Source organism: Cannabis sativa, chromosome 3, assembly GCF_029168945.1.
Source record: "Cannabis sativa cultivar Pink pepper isolate KNU-18-1 chromosome 3, ASM2916894v1, whole genome shotgun sequence".
Lineage (NCBI taxonomy): Eukaryota > Viridiplantae > Streptophyta > Magnoliopsida > Rosales > Cannabaceae > Cannabis > Cannabis sativa.
In genome coordinates this window covers 69,559,434-69,577,610 of record NC_083603.1, presented here as the reverse complement: position 1 = coordinate 69,577,610, position 18,177 = coordinate 69,559,434, and the positions used below count along the sequence as shown (strand labels likewise).

Below are 18,177 nucleotides of genomic sequence, written 5' to 3'. Positions count from 1 at the left end.
AACAACCTAAACTAACTTCATACAAAACTCTAATAGAATTAACTAACTAGAAGTAGTACAGCTTAATAAAATGTCATGAATGATTAAATTTAGGTCGACACTCGTCTAGTCCAATTTAAATTATCAACACAAATAAATATAGCCAATAAAGTGCGTCCCTTTCTAAGAAGGACATGTTCAATAAAGAGCATATTGCTATAAGACATCACACTATTTAAAAGTAGTTATTTATAATTAATTAGTTTGCCATATTTTATAAAAATTAAATTTAGATGCTTAATTATATTATTAACATATGAAATCTTAGAAGTTAAATATTACGGGTGCCCTAAAAACTTCCTAAAATATTACGGGTTATTATTAATAACCCCTCCACAAATTACTGCGCACAAAATGTGATAGGCGCGGCGAGCAGCTCCCACCACTCGCTTTGCATTGTATATGCGCACAAAATTGATAAAACATTTAGTACAACATTCCAGGTTGTTTTCTTATATATATCTATGTGAAAATCCATCGTATATATGCACACACACATTTCCATTCACATATCTTAAAGAATTATAGGGTAGTGCGATTATTTTATACAATACAATATTGGTGTTCTGTGCCAACGACATAGCACATAGGTACTACTTATTGTTACTTATGCATATATAATCACAAGTTATATATGGGTCTTTGAAAAACAAAAAGAAAAATAAATAAAATTTACTTATGGGGAGAAGAAAGTAGTACAATTCTAGTGCACGTTTTATTGCTGCAAATCTTGATATAAAAGGCCACACCAGAATCAAAGCATCCATCCATGCATGTACCCGTTCAAAGTTTGGGCCGGGGCTCCACCATTCATTTCAGTTGGGCCCGCTGAATTGCTGTATCTGTAAGAAGTAAGAGTAAGCAATATCAATTAAATCGGCCTGAATTGTTATTAATTTTCGAATGTGGTGTAATGCAATTTTATTAACAATAAAAGTAAAAGCATAATTTTAAGATTGTTTCGTATTTTGTTAGTTTTATTTTTTCTTTTACCCAGTTTGCAAGGTACAGTTGTTTCCGAGAGGCTGATAGAAGCCTTGATCTGTTTCAGAAGGAAGGTGGGTGTAGGCGTTGTTATTGTGTTCCTCCGCTGCAGCTTCCCATGCAAGTCGAAGTGGATTTTGAGTACTGTTTTCTTCCAACTAAATAATAATCACCAACTTCACAATTAAAAATTATTTAAAAATATCATTTTTTTATATAAATATATATATATGGATTTTTTCATTTTATATATAAAAAAGCTGATGAGTATATTTGTGATGCACCATAACATAATAAGGTTTGTTTTATGTACTTTGATTATCGTGTAACATACTTTAAGCTCAGTTTCATATATTTGGGCTTGAAGCTGTTAAATCAACGGTATATTGCATACTCAGAATAAAATTCACTCCCACTATTTATATATATTTATATATACTTGATTTTTTATTTTATTTTTTTTCATTTCTAATACTCATCCACAAAACAATCACATTGCCGCGCAAACAAAAGTTGATGATTATTTATTTGAAAAGCATCGATCAACAACGACTATAGTAGCCACATATAGATTTTGTAGCAAGCAAAGATTTAAAATCAATGTATTATTAGAAAAAGAAGTTTTGTGCATAAATATATTCAGAGTAATATTAAATATGTAAGATTGAAAAAATGAAAGAATAAATTGGAGTACCTTCCTTCTCAACGTTTTGTTAGCTTCAAGTAGGAATTGTTCCTGTTAAAATGATAATAACCACAGAAAATAAGAAGCATAAAAATAGTTATATTACATGCTATATATATTGTATCTTATGGAATGTGAATTGATGTGATCGTAAAATACACATACCCTGTGTTGAAGATCATTAAGCTGATCAAGCAGGCACTGGGTCTGAAATATATTTTATATATAAAAAAGTCCGTATTAGCAAATCTCCGTGTTTCTTCTTATATTTAAATCATTGAAAGGTAGGCGGTTGGACTAAAAATCTTATGTGGCCACATATTATATTGTATATGCTATTATAAAGTGTGATACAAAATTAAGTGACGAATTATGTTATGGGTATCAAAAGGGTATTAAATTGTTATGGAAATAATATGTAGATACCATAAGTTAATTTATAATTTGTTGAGGGGCCAAATTATAAATACCCAAAACTCATTCTAAGATGAGTCTATAAATAGGTAGTGGTCCCCAAGAAACACTAGGGTTTCTGTATTCTCTCCTTCCCCATCAGAAAAAATACTTAAGAAAATAGTGTATTCTTGGAAGATCAAAAACCTTCTCATCTGCAATCTCCAATGGCTTCAGGTTAGTGCTTCCGCTAATATTTTATCATCTTCTTCTTCTTTAATTTAGCAAAGGCTTTAAGATTTATGATTTAGGGTTTTCTATATTTTCTTGAGTGTTTTATAAACCCTAACAAGTGGTACAAGAGCCACCTTTGTTGAATTGATTGAAGATCTGATGATTTTGTTTATGAAATTTGGGGATTTTGAAAATTAGGATTTTTTAATTTTCATATATATATATATGGTTCGGTATATTTTTATAAAACATATCAAATAATTTTAATTCACAGTCGGCGTCACTATTTTGATTGAATACATATATTGAATGTTTCAATTATATGAGTTTTTGGCTTCAAAAGATATATATTTCTTTATGGTATATATATATTGTGATGAGAATGTTTTGCGGTTGATGATTACGATTTGTTTTTATTAATATTATGCAGTAATATAATGAATGATGCATGTGATTGATTGAAGAGATATGTGTTATCAATTTCTTTTGATTTTATTACTTTTGTATCAATTGCGTGTATATTTATTCTGAAAATTGTTAGAGCATCTGTAAGTGTTATATTCAATTATTTTGTTTTATGGTTTCTTGCTTCAGCCCACTTTTATAGTTATATATTATATATGCATTACATATTTTATGGCTTATGTCGATCGGCGACTTGTGCCGATGAAATTATATTTTGTATGATATATATTATAATATATGTTATACAATTTGGATATATGCATAATATATATTTTGGTTTAAACAATTTAATTCAAATTTTGGTGTTGGTTTATGACTAATATTTTGAGTAAATTAATTGAAACAATATGTCGCCAAAGTGACCTCTTTTGTGTAGATTAATTTATTTAAATATTAGGATGGTTGTGTGTTTGTAATTGATGCTTATATTGACTAGCCCAAAAATAAGTGAATATTTCGCTAAATTTCAAACAAACCTGTGGCAATAAATGTGTGACAATTATAAGGTATTTTGTGTGAACAATACGCTAGTCCAAAGATTGACCTATTGTTTGGCACAATTTTATTGTCAATATTTGATTACTACACCAAGAGTACCGCTTACAGTTAATATTGTACTGTCCAAAGGCTTGATATTAATGTGTGTTTGGTATCTTGAGATGAGATTAACCAATTTTTAAATTTATTATTTAATTATGCATATTAATGTGAGCTTGTTTTATTTGTTCTATATTCAGCTAGTTCATCTTCTGCTGCTTCAATATCTGCTAACATTAATTCTATTCCTATGCTTAATGGGACCAATTTCAAGGATTGGAAAAGGAACCTACTTATAGTTCTAGGATGTATGGATTTAGATCATGCACTAAGGAATGAACAACCTGCACCTCTCACTAAGGAAAGTTCCCATGATGATAAAAGGGAATTTGAGAGGTGGGATCGTTCAAATCGCATGAGTCTAATGATTATGAAACACAGCATTCCAGACGCCTTTTGGGGCACCGAATCCGAAGGGGTTACTATGGCTAAGAATTTCCTTGAACAAATTGAGGAATGTTTTGCTAAAAACGATAAGGTTGAAATGACAACACTTCTTGGTTCTTTAATGAACATGAAGTATAAGGGTCAAGGAAATGTAAGGGAGTACATTATGGAAATGCATCATATTGTCTCAAGATTAAGGACACATAAGATTGAGCTTTCGGATGATGTACTTGTACTCATGGTTTTGTTAACGCTTCCTCCACAGTTTAACCAATTTAAAATTAGTTACAACTGTCAAAAGGAGAAATGGACTCTCAACGAGCTTATTTCTCATTGTGTGCAAGAGGAAGAAAGGTTGAAAAAGGACAAAACTGAAAGTGCTCACTTGGCCACTACTCCTAAGGATAAGGGCAAGAAAAGAAAATTTGAGAATGAAGCTGCTAAGGGTCCAGTTCCAAAGAAACAACAACAGGATTCTAAGGGTTGTTTCTTTTGTAACCAACCTGGACATGTGAAGAAAGATTGTGCCAAATATCACGCATGGCGTGTAAAGAAAGGTATTAATCTTGTTTTGGTCTGTTCTGGGGTTAATTTAGTTTCAGTACTTAGAAACACTTGGTGGATAGATTCTAGTGCTACTACTCACATAAGTGTTTCTATGCAGGGTTGCCTGAGCTACTGAAAGCCAAATGATGGTGAAAGACACATCTTTGTGGGCGATGGATAATCGGTGGAAGTGGAAGCAATTGGGCATTTTAGATTGTTATTAGGAACTGGTTTTTATTTGGATTTGAAAGACACTTTTGTTGTGCCGTCTTTTAGACGAAATTTAGTTTCTGTTTCTTTGTTGGACAAATATGGATATTGTTGTTCATTTGGAAACAATCAGTTTACTTTGTCTTTAAATTCAAATATTATTGGAACTAGTTATTTAAATACTTATGACAATCTTTATTTGCTAGAAACAATTGCATCCTATAATGAAACTTTGCATGTGGAATCACGAGGTACTAAACGTAAATTAAATAAAGAAAATTCAGCGTCATCATGGCATAAATGCTTAGGTCATATCTCATGAGGTAGAATTGAGCGTCTTGTGTCTGATGACATTTTAGAGTCTGTTGACTTCACAGATTTCAATTTCTGTGTAGATTGTATCAAGGGAAAATAGACCAAAACTAAGAGATTAGGTGCCAATAAAGCTTCAGAAGTCTTAGAATTGATTCACACAGATATTTGTGGGTCATTCCCTACGGCATCTTGGAATGGTCAACAATATTTTATATCATTCATAGACGATTACTCACGTTATGGGTACCTATATCTCATTCATGAAAAATCTCAGTCTGTGGACGTGTTCAAAGCTTACAAAGCTGAAGTTGAGAATCAACTCAACAAAAGGATTAAGCACGTCAAATCTGATCGTGGTGGTGAGTACTACGGTAGATATGATGGCTCAGGTGCACAACGTCCATGACCATTTGCTAAATTCCTAGAGGAATGTGGTATTGTCCCACAGTACACCATGCCAGGATCACCTAGCATGAATGGTGTTGCTGAGAGACGAAATAGGACTCTTAAGGATATGGTAAGGAGCATGATAGCTCATTCTACCTTACCTGAGTCCCTCTGGGGAGAAGCATTAAAGACAGCAGCTTACATTCTGAATAGAGTACCAAGTAAAGCAGTTGCAAAAACACCTTATGAGCTTTGGACAGGTCGAAAGCCTAGTCAAAAGCATTTACACATTTGGGGATGTCCAGCTGAGGCAAGGCCTTATAGGCCACATGAAAATAAATTGGACTCCAAAACAGTTAGCAGCTACTTTATTGGTTATTCTGAGCGATCTAGGGGCTATAAGTTTTATGATCCCACTGTTAGAAATATTTTTGAGAGGGGAACTGCAACTTTTTTTGAGGATGTTGAATTTGGGGGGAGAAATAAGGTTAGAGACATTACTTTTGATGAAGAATTGAATTCAAACTCAGTTCCTACTATCATTTTAGACAATGTTCATGCTTCCACACCTGTCATTGATCAAGAAATGAATTTGGAACCTCAACAAGACAATGTTGAACAACTCCCAAATCAGGATGAGGTTATTGTTCCAGAAAAACAATTCAACACCTTCAAGAACAAAAGCCATTAAGGAGATCCACAAGAGAGAGAAGAAATGCTATTTCAAATGACTATTTTGTATTTCTTCAAGAACATGAGGATGAAAATGGAATGATGGAAGATGATCCAATCAACTTGCATTAGGCCATGAAAAGTTCTAACTCTCAAAAGTGGATTGATGCCATGGATGAAGAGAATAAGTCTATGCAAGACAATAAAGTTTGGGAAGTTGTCCCATTACCAGAAGGTGTAAAGCCAATTGGTTTTAAGTGGATACTTAAAACCAAGAAGGATGAATATGGTAATGTGGTGAGATTTAAGGCACGTCTTGTAGCAAATGGCTATACTCAGAAACAAGGCATTGATTATACAGAGACTTTCTCTCCGGTTTCATCGAAAGACTCTTTTAGGATAATATTGGCACTTGTTGCTCATTTTGACCTTGAGTTACATCAGATGGATGTTAAAACAGCGTTTGTCAATGGCGATATTGATGAGACAATTTATATGGAGCAACCAGAAAACTTTGTGGTTGGTGACCCAAAGAATATGGTTGGCAAATTAAAGAAATCCATCTATGGACTCAAGCAAGCTTCTCGTCAGTGGTATCACAAGTTTCATCAAGTAATTATCTCATTTGGTTTTGAGATGAATATTATTGATGATTGTGTATATCACAAGTTCAGTGGGAGTAAATACATATTTCTGGTTCTATATGTCGATGACATATTGCTTGCCACTAATGATATAGGCTTATTGCACGAAACCAAGAGATTTCTATCTAAGCAATTTGAGATGAAAGATGTTGGTGACGCCTCTTTTGTATTAGGAATTCAAATACGTCGAGATCGTTCTCGGGATATTCTTGGATTATCACAAAAGTGCTATATCGATAAAGTACTCAAAAGGTTTGGCATGCAAGATTGTAGACCAAGTGATACCCCTGTTGCTAAAGGAGACAAATTCAGTCTTAGACAATGCCCTAACAGCAGCCTTGAAATTCAGGAAATGAAAAAGATTCCTATGCATCAGTTGTAGGGAGTTTAATGTATCTTCAGGTATGTACGCGTCCAGATATTGCGTACATTGTTGGGATGTTAGGTAGATATTTAAGCAACCCTGGTATGGACCATTGGATACCAGCTAAGAGGGTTATGAGGTATCTTCAGAGAACAAATGATTACATGCTCACATACAGGAAATCAGATCTTTTGGAGGTCGTAGGGTATTCTGATTCTGATTTCGCTGGATGCCAAGATAGCAGAAGGTCTACATCAGGCTACATTTTCTTGTTAGCTGGAGGAGCTATATCCTGGAAAAGTGTCAAACAGACACTTGTAGCTTCTTCCTCTATGGCAGCTGAATTCGTAGCGTGTTATGAGCCATCAAATCAGGGAATATGGCTGAGAAACTTTGTCACTAGGCTACGTATTTTGGAGAATGTTAAAAGACCACTTAAGATATTTTGTGACAATAAATCAGCAGTGCTGTATTCCAATAACAATAGGAGCTCATCCAAGTCAAAGCATATTGACATAAAGTTCCTAGTTGTGAAAGAAAGAGTGCAGAGTGGACAGATTTCCATAGAGCATATTGGGACAAACTCCATGATAGTGGATCCGCTCACAAAAGGATTACCACCCAAGGTCTTTCATGAGCACACTGCTCATATGGGTGTAGTATTACTTGAGGATATCATGATTTAGTGGGAGTTTGTATTTTCTTTGCTTTATGTTTGTTTAAGACATTTATGTATTTGGTTATTTTCTGATCAGAAATAAAGTTTTCAGTTTATTCACTCTGGTTTGTTATGTTTAAGTCTGACCTCATTATGGTTTTAGGAGGACCAGTTGGAAATAGGCATGTTCGGTTCACATTACATGTAATTTCTATGCTACACATCCATGATTGATCTATGTCATTTGGCTATATTTGTATATGTGACCATTGATGGGTTCAGTCATGATTGATATGACGAAAATCGCTTTGATCCTATATGGGTATAGTTGATGGACGAGATTGTTGTAAATACCTTTACATAATAGCAAATTTTGAGCTCATAAGGTTATACATTTATCAGGTAACATATGTTGCCCAAGTGGGAGATTGTTGCATTAAAAATCCTATGTGGGCACATATGTATAATGTATATGTTATTATAAAGTGTGATACAAAATTAAATGACCAATTATGTTATGGGTATCAAAAGGGTATTAAATTGTTATGGAAATAATGTGTAGATACCATAAGTTAATTTATAATTTGTTGAGGGGCCAAATTATAAATACCCAAAACTCATTCTAAGATGAGTCTATAAATAGGTAGTGGTTCCCAAGAAACACTAGGGTTTCTGTAATCTCTCCTTCCCCATTAGAGAAAATACTTAAGAAAATAGTGCATTCTTTGAAGATAAAAAACCTTCTCTGCAATCTCCAACAATGGCTTCAGGTTAGTGCTTCCGCTAATATTTTATCATCTTCTTCTTCTTTAATTTAGAAAAGGCTTTAAAATTTATGATTTAGGGTTTTCTATATTTTCTTGAGTGTTTTATAAACCCTAACATAGGCCACTCACTTCAAGAATAACCCATAATTATCATTACTTTTTTATGAATACTTTTAGTGTCGTGACTAATAAAAAAAAAATGTTAAAGGATACTTAGTGGTATCAACCAACCTTCTAAGTATTAATATTGTTATTGGTGTACCTAAGTATGAGTCTCATATACTTTAATATAATTATTTTAAAAAATATTACTAGTAAATCATTAAGCGATATTTCTAAAAGTGTTAAAACACTACTGATACCCAATAACAAGATTCCTCTAAACAAACCAAAACATGTTAGCATAATATGTGCTTTAATTGGAAAATAATCTCCTCTAATCTGGAATTCTTTAGTAGGGTCTCGGAGGTACTAGTTTGTCCCTTCATTGACAGGCGTACAGGTTCTTAGATCCTCGTTATATCTGGTCTATCAAAGAATATAGAATCTAGTAGCTAATTAAATTTTCGGATATCTATATAAATAATTTCAGCATATTATTAAAATAATATTTCTAATATTATGGTGTACTGATAAAACTTGTAAAGTTAAGTTTGGAGGTTGAATCCTTAATAATCACACATTTAATATTTTTTTTAAAAAAAAACTGAAATGTAAGAATTGGAAATTGATTCCTCGTACTATAAAATGACACTTTAATCACTATGCAAAATACTATTTTTAAAATATCTTGTTATTATTTAATATTTTAACCATATATTATTAATTTTTTTTCACAATTTCAAGTCCCTAATCAGTGTTTATGACCCTGTATATAAATTGACATAAATGAGTGAAAATATTTTCTTTTTCTTCGTTTTAAGTGGAGAAATGATAAAAGACAATATTAGTGGAACTATCATTATTTAAAAGTCATATTATTATTGGTGTAATTAAAAATCAAACTCTACATAATTTAATTTAATAATTATCATAAAATATCACTAAATATATTCAAAATACTAATTTTAAATTGTACTAGTTACTGCTTATTGTGGTGTGTAATAACAATGCTCTTCCAAATAGTATTAATCTCTAAATTTATGGCTTAGTTTTAAAAAGATATTTTCTTAATTGATATATATATAGAGAGGGGAAATATGAATGTTATGCTTTCCATCAAAATTAAAAGAGGAAATTACACTCTATACTTTTTTTATATTGTCTTCTTTTATTTTTACCTTCTTTTTTAAAGTCTATCATTTTTACCTCTTTTTTAAAACATTATACCAATTTTACCCCTGTCACTTCAAGAGACTCTCCATGTGACTTTCTTATGTCAAGGTATTTTGGGTACAATACACATAAAAAGAGTTATGTTTCAAATAAATATGAAAACAGAGGTAAATTTGATTAATTGATTAATAAAAATAGTATTTTTCAACTTACCCCAACCGTGCTCCAGGCCTTATTTAGACCTTGAATTTTTGAAGGAAAACTTTTATGAGAGAAAACATATAGTGGAAAAAAATATAAAGGAATATATTTTCGACAAATTTGATAACAGATTTATTTATTATTTTTTAATATCTACATACTTTTTGCACATACCGTAATTTTTTAAAATTCATAAAATTATACAGCGTATATACTTTGTTTGGATCTTAAATTTTGAGGAAATGAAAAAAAAATCCCAAGGTTCCATTTTCTTATATATGCAATGTGTTATATCAGTAATTTTTTATTTTGGTAAAAAAATAAAACTTAAAAAAAATATGTTAAATTTGAAAAAATAAAAAAATATTAAAACAAGTCTCATAAAATGTTTAAACTTTTTAGTCCATTAAAATATAGTTGATGAACTACTCACAGTTGTAAATTGGTGGATCTATCAAATTTTTTTACAATAAAATAATGATATAGTTGTTTAGCCAATTACTACGTCAGTCAGTGCCACATGTATAATTTAAGATTAAAATAATTAAAAAAACAATGTATATCTGTATTTTTAAAACATCATTAAAATAAAAATCAATCAATTTTTTTAAAAAAATTATGTAAATGTAAATTAATTTTTTTTTTTTTTTATGAAATTAATAACAGACGTTGAGTTGACACAGCTTTGAGGTGCCTTTAAGATGACAATTATTTAAACAACCAAATTATTATTCTGTTTGCATGTGTGACAAAATTTGACAGAACTATTAATTCACACCACTATGAATGGATTCTGGACAATTTTTAGGGAACTAAAATTAGGGGCATTTATTTTAATTTAAAGACAAAAATCTAAATAATCTATTAAGTCCCAAACATACAAGAGAAATATAGAATCTTTTAGAATTAATGTATAATTCAAATTAATATTTAAGAGAAATGCTAAAAGGTATAATGATGATTAGCAATTTTCTTGGGGATAATGTTATTGGTTTAAAAAATATAGCTAGAAAATACTGGGTTTGTTATAGTGCTAGCAATGCGGAATATCTAATATGAATTATGATAACTATATTTATTAGATGTGGGTCCGCCAGCTGCCAAATCCCACTAAAAATAAAAACCAAAAACAGTTACAATTTAATGTTACCTTTGTTGACCTAATGTGCCTCAAAGATATCTCCAGCTGATTCTCTAGCTGCTCGAGCTCCTTTGTATTCAACGGTCCGAGATCTTCCCCAAGAAGGTTTCTGCAGCATTCAGTACAATCGTTACAAACACATAAATAAATAAATATATATTTATATACTTGAGTATATATATATGTAATTGTGTACCTCTGAGATTTCTGTAGAACCTCTACTCTTGCTTTTAGCTTCAAATATTCCTGATAGCTGTTCTACTTGGACCCAAAATGATCACACAATGCTTAAATGAGCTTTGTTACCTCTAACATACATAATTTCCTTTAAATATTTACATGTTAATATAAGAAAAATATATAGGACATATATATATGTGCTGGCCAAGGGGCACCAGTTGAGTTTACCTCATGAGAGTCAATTAAAGGTTGAGTAGCGTCCAGTCCTCCATAACTATACTTCTTGTACTTTTCTACCGTTTTCACCATGCTACTTTTAAGAAATCATAAGTACAATTAACGTATAAATCCCAAAGAAAATTAATTTATAATCACACAATTATAAATATAAATAAAATAATTTAAGTAGCACACCTAAAGTTAAAAAAATTAAGGAGTGTATTGATCGATAAAGCATATCATCATTCATCTTATATGTATTCATAAACAGTCATGGTACACTGCATATTGTATTATAATGGCAAGACCTATATATTTACAATTTGATTTACCAGCTAGCTAAAAAATTTCTATTGCACAAATACATAACTTATTTTCACAATTTAATTTCAGCATAGAAATTTAGCTACATTACAGTATATAATTTTTACTTCCTATTACCAATGGAATAATTAATTAATTCTCATCTGATAAATAATTAATTTCACAAAATTATCATTTGATAAATAAAAACATAATGTATATGAGTCCTAACATTAGAACAGCATCCCATAATCATTTGTATCGCAAGAAAAAGAAATCGCAACATTCTATCCTTTATGTTTGAAAGCATTGATACTGTAATCATTAATTAGTAGATCGATCACAAAAACTCTTAATTCTATATATATTTATATATACATTATTCTTAAAAAAGAGAAAGACTATGATCAAAGGTAAAGAAATGTATGTATATTATTTGTATGCCTATTTTTCCATGCATATACGTACTCTTGGTAGTATATTTTCAAATAATTTTATATATGAATTAGCCTATGCACCAAATAGCTTGGAGGCTTCGAATTCATATACAGTTGTATAGTATCTAGACATATTTATTTATTGATCTATAAATAACAGTATAACATTAATGGAATATGTTAAAATAAGATTTTATAAATATGTTTTTTAAAAAAGAAAAATTATATATATTATGTATATATTCAGAAATTGATTGTACCACACTCGGTACAAATTAAAGTGGATAAAAAACCTATTTCACTTCCTAAATAATGTGCTATATTAAGTTTTTTAATTGAAATTATATTTAAGCATGAAAAAATATTTAAAATATGTAAATTATTACTAAATAGATGATCGATCATAATTTCTACAATGAAATAGTTAAAAAACTCACATCCAACAAAGAAACATGCTTTCCCTCGAATATGTTTGGAAAAGGTTCAATTTACTTTTCGCAATAAATAAGAAATATGTTTTGGTTAAACAGTATGTGATATCACACTACTCTTATTTACATATCAGAGGTTCTGGCCGGTTTAAATCATTCTCTCACAACATCAAAGGCAAAAAAAAAAAGTGCATTATTATATCCCAGATCAAGATCAACTAAATTAAATAACGGAATTCACGTAAAAAATAATTAAATAACAGAATTTTTAATAAATATATTTTCAGAAAATTAGTTAATATACTATTTTTTTTTAACTTTTTTTTTTAAAAAAAAAAAATTACACACTTGGTTATTATCCGGTAGTTTCTATGTAGGTTGTTATCTGTATTATGGTTGTTATTTAGGTTGTTATGTTATTTGCTCAGAGAGATTCTATGTGGAATTCAGTAAAAATACAAAAAAAAAAAAAAAATTGTTTTGAAATGTATAGTCGTTATATTTTTTTTATATATATTTATTTACTTTTTTATAATAGGATTTCAAAGTTTGAAATTTATAAAAATATATTTTTCTCAATAAAAATTAAAAAATGTAAAAAAATAACCACAACTTAACTTTGAAATATAAAATAGTAAAAAATAATAACCATAAAATCAACCACATAACAACTATAAATAAATTATAAAACAATTAAAAATAATAATATCAAATTTCAACAAAGACTCTCTTTCGGTAAATAAAAAATTTAAAATTATATAAATGAAAAAAAAAATGATGATATATTTATTTTTTAAGAGTTTGGGTTAATAAGTAATACCTAATGATAGATGATTCATTTATATAATATATCTTTATATATTAAAAGTATCTATCTAACGGCATTTCTTGGTTTAACATTCTTGGTTTAACAGAATATACTTAAAAATAAAAGAATATTCTGTTAAATTTAACGATTAGGTTTGATCTCCCGTTAAAAAATAAACCCAATAATTAAACCCAAAAAATTAAACAATCTTTTAAATAAACAATCTTTTAAATATTAATAATCTCTTTTTAAATTAAAAAAATCATCTTAGCCACATATCTCTCTAACAAACCTATCTTGGGAGAATATTAATAATTTTTTTATTTATTTTTTAAAAAAGAAAAATATAGATAAAATATTTAGAAAAGATAATATAAAAGAAGATTGATTGTGTTGGCTTAGAGAAGGTTAAAAAATATTAGAATATGAAAATATTATTGGTGCTTATTAGTAATTTGCAAAGAATGTGAAAGTCTATAAATATATAGTTGTATAGCTATTATTAGATATGAAATGAGATAATAGAACTTTTTTCAATTAGAAGATTAATGTACATTTTACTATTAATAACATACATTATTATAACACAACTATATTTTACTTACTAAATATACTGACACATATTTTATTTTTATAAAACAAATCGTTCAAATAATTATACTATTTTAATTATTAATTCAAATAAAAAACTAAAATATTAAATAAAATTAACACTACGTGGCTTGGCACGTAACAATCACCTAGTTTATAACTAAGTATAGATCATAGATGACAAGATTCAACGCTTAAGTATTATATATGTATTTATTGTATCATATATATTCGAACAAATACCTGGCAGAAACAAACAAATGATTCCACAAAGTTTTCGATATATATATATTGTTTGAACGCACGAAAATATTAAAACTATAATGTTGTTTTAACAACTTCTGTGTAGTTAATACTACAATTATTAGATTGAATAAAAATAACAGACTGATATCAGTAACTAATAAAAGAACTATCCAAAAGTCTGAGACAACAACAAATTAAAGTGAAAGTAAAAATATAAATGAAAATAGAGGAAAGAAATGAAAAATAAAATACCTGATCTATGTCAAAAGAATTATTTTATCATTAATAAAATAAACACATACGGAAAGAAAATCACAAAGTTGTTTGAGGAAGACGACAAAGGTATTGGAATTAGATTTATGAAGAAGATTTAATAATTTTGAACTGAACTACCAGGAATTAAAGCAAACCTTTGAACAGACAGGTCTTGTTTTTCCTTTTTTACCTTAATGGCTTACACACTGGGTTTAAATGAGTTCTGTATAGATTTAGATTCTTACAGCTTTACATGCCAAGACATAAGCAGCCTTCTCTCTCGATATTTCAATTTCTCTCTCCTCTCTCTCTTTCTCTTGCACTTATTAAGTATTTCATTGCACCAATTACCATACTATTATAACAAGCTAGCTGTTCTAGCACATCAAACATCACATCTCTGCTCTCGAATCATAACAGTGAAACCAGTCTTTGGAAAACATTAATTAATAATATAAATTCTCTTTAAAAACATGGCACTCTAAAAATGTTTGTACTCACACCCATGTTTACATACATATATAGTCATATTATATATATATATATAATTTTTTTTAACGCTAATATCATTGTTATTGTTATTGTTAGAATAAATTATCTAATAAAATAAAGTGTTACACTAGAATTAGATTTGATCTTTCCTGATGAGATCAAACTAGACGAAATGAAGAAGATGAATGATGTAGAAATTAGAGAACAATCATGGCTTTTTATAGCTTTGGGCCATATATATAAGTATATATCGAACATATTTGACAAAGCAAAACCTAATATTATATAGGACAAAATTAGTTCAAGTGTATGAGATTTTTTTCTTTTATGAGGATTTAATTGTTGGATCACACAATAACAGGAAGTATATATAATTTTGAGAAACTATTAATTAATTAAAAGACATCTTGCTCCTGCAAATTAAGCCATCTAGACCTAACTCTTATGCTCCCCTTACTTAATTATAAACAAAAAAATCAACTTGAAGTTGAAGAAAACATAGATCTTGAATAAAAAGGATAAATAACTTATATATATAATATATATATACAAACACCATGTATATATATTTATATATGGAGATCTATAGAGAAAGGGTAGGTTTAATTAATAGGAAGAGATTATGATGTATACATATATATATATATAATAATAATACATATACCTGGAGCCGCTACAGAACTCATAAAGCTTCCCACGGTTGGAGAAAATAATAACGGCAACCTCAGCCTCACAGAGAACAGAGAGCTCATAAGCTTTCTTGAGAAGCCCATTTCTTCTCTTGGCAAATGTGACCTGCCTGTTAATTTTGTTCTCTATTCTCTTCAACTCTACTCTCCCTCTTCCCATCTCTCTTTTCTCTCTCTTACCTAGATTTGTACACTTCCTCTTTCTAGCTAGACCGTCTTTAATTTCTATAGTCCTCTATAAAGAGCTTCAGTTAGGGTAACAAAAGGGATAAGATAATAGTAATCTTAACCTGTGAAGGAAAACGGGAAGCCCCCCTTAAAAAAGCTTTTGTGTGTATTATAAATTTGGTACTCTATATATAATATAATTATGTATTGTGTGCGGTATATTTATTAGTCTCTAAAGGTAGCTATGTTGATCAGATTTTTTCTGTAACAGTACATGTTTAGCCCTATCCCTTCCACTCATCAACATCAACTATATTTATATATAAATATATATATATGGACAACATCGATACATTTTTTTGGTCTCTCTTTCTATGTAATATTAATAAAGTAGTACAAATATTTGTAATATTAATTAAATTGAAGGCACTTTTGCTTTCTATAGTATATATTTATTGTACTTCACCATTACATGTTTCAATATAATTCCCAATGTCAAATGATTCCGATATATAAACTACAAGACGTAGTCGTATATATATATTGTTATATACAAAACCTATAGGCAAAGATATTTTGAGAAATGTAGCTACCATATGAAATTAATTTCCACATAATACAAATGTCACTCCTATATTATAAACTAGATAATATAACTGCTACTCGCATAATTATTTTAAGTTTTTTCAGTATAATAAAAAAATTATTTATTAATGTAATAATATCAAATTACATTATCTAATTACTTATTATCAATAGTATCAATATCAATATCTATATATAATATAAAGGAAAGCACAAAATAAGTTTAGGTGCATCTTTGATTTTTTTTTTTATTCTATTTTTAAAATTTTGTAAATTTTTTCTATTTTATTTAGAAAACAACTAAAAAAATACATGGAACTAAATGTCTCACATTGTTTATAAATTATGTAGGCATCATCCATGTAGCTTATAAATATTATTCAATTTATGTCTTATTAATTCATCCAAAAGTATTTTTATTTATGGGTGGTTGATTAATTTCTTACCCTATAAATTTTTATTATTTTATTTTTAATGTCTTATAATTTTTTATCTTTCATCTAATATATATTTCATTATTTATAATTTTAAAAGTAATTATTTAATAAATATTTAATTTCTACGTTTTTTTTTTATATTTGATGTAATATATAATAATAATAATAATAATAATAATATACCATATATTATGAGTTAATTTTATTTTAAGATTTTATATATATAATTCTATATTTTTATTAGCCCAACAAAAATTCAAACTAAATTATTTTAAATGAAATTAAGCATTATTTTTTTTTCTCAATATATAAAGAAAAAATATAAATCAAATGAGATGTCATGAACATTTTCTTATTATTTATCTATTAATATTTTATCTATTTTATAATGTGTCTTCTAAGTAATATATATATTTTGTAAAAGTTTCACATTGTTTACAAGCTATGTGAGTATTATACTTATTAACTACAAGTAAACACAATATATATTATATTTCATTAAAAAATACTACAAGTAAAATATTTCTTCATTCACAGTGATTTGTCCAAAAATTAATATTGTTTCTCTTTGTAAAGGCAATTGAATACCTTACCCAATTAATTTTATATATTTATATATAAATATAAATTCAATTGATCAACTTTATATAAATATCCAAAAATTAATTTTTTTTTCTATAGATTTGATTATTTTTTTTCTATTTACTTATAATATTTGTGATTTTTTTTATTTCATAATTACTTTGAATATGCATCTTAATTAGTTTATGTATATATACATCTTAATTGAGTTTAAAAAATGTGGTACTAAGAAAGAGAAGAAACAAAAATATTCATCAATTAAAATAATAATATTAGTCTAACTTAAAAAAATTGATACAAACAATTAATATTATAAATAATAATAGTAATAAAAAAGATAACAAATCATGATTCATTAATTTAATGAATTGTTACAACAGAAAATTAATAAATAATATTTTAAAATATCTACCTCTCATTCAATAAAAATGTTAAAAATTTACAATGTTTAAATTATTAATACTTAAATTAATATTATTATATAAGTAAAAAAAACTATATATAAAAATATTTAATTTAAATATATATGAACAAAAAATTAAGTTTTGCTACAAATGAATAAATAAAAAATTGATAATTATTTTAATTATAGAAAAATTTATACCATTATAACATTTGATTCATTTAAAAAAATTATATTTTTAATAGCTTTTAATTATTATAAATAACTTTATTCGAAATGTGCTTTTATTTTTATTGTATTATGATTAATATTTGTGCTAATCACAAATAAAAGAAATTTTACATAAATATATTATATAATTTTATATTATTCATAAAAAATATAAAT

At 28.1% G+C, this 18,177-nt stretch overlaps 1 protein-coding gene across 4 annotated transcripts; it reads right to left on the bottom strand.

Moving 5' to 3' along the window:
• Nucleotides 1-521: 521 nt before the first annotated feature.
• LOC115709018 (agamous-like MADS-box protein MADS2) lies at nt 522-16,073 on the bottom strand. Of its 4 annotated transcripts, none has more exons than XM_030637042.2 (8): nt 15,591-16,073; nt 11,373-11,454; nt 11,161-11,222; nt 10,974-11,073; nt 1,874-1,915; nt 1,718-1,759; nt 1,033-1,181; nt 522-881 (listed from the first exon to the last, which is right to left on the bottom strand). In XM_030637042.2, exons 1-8 carry the CDS (start codon nt 15,773-15,775, stop codon nt 794-796), a joined length of 750 nt encoding a protein of 249 aa, XP_030492902.2. In that variant the 5' UTR covers nt 15,776-16,073; the 3' UTR covers nt 522-793. The 4 variants fall into 4 exon arrangements, with proteins under 4 accessions (XP_030492902.2, XP_030492901.2, XP_030492903.2 ...); XM_030637041.2 differs by having other exon boundaries at nt 11,373-11,457; nt 15,591-15,981; XM_030637043.2 differs by lacking the exon at nt 1,874-1,915 and having other exon boundaries at nt 11,373-11,457; nt 15,591-15,995.
• Nucleotides 16,074-18,177: the final 2,104 nt, after the last annotated feature.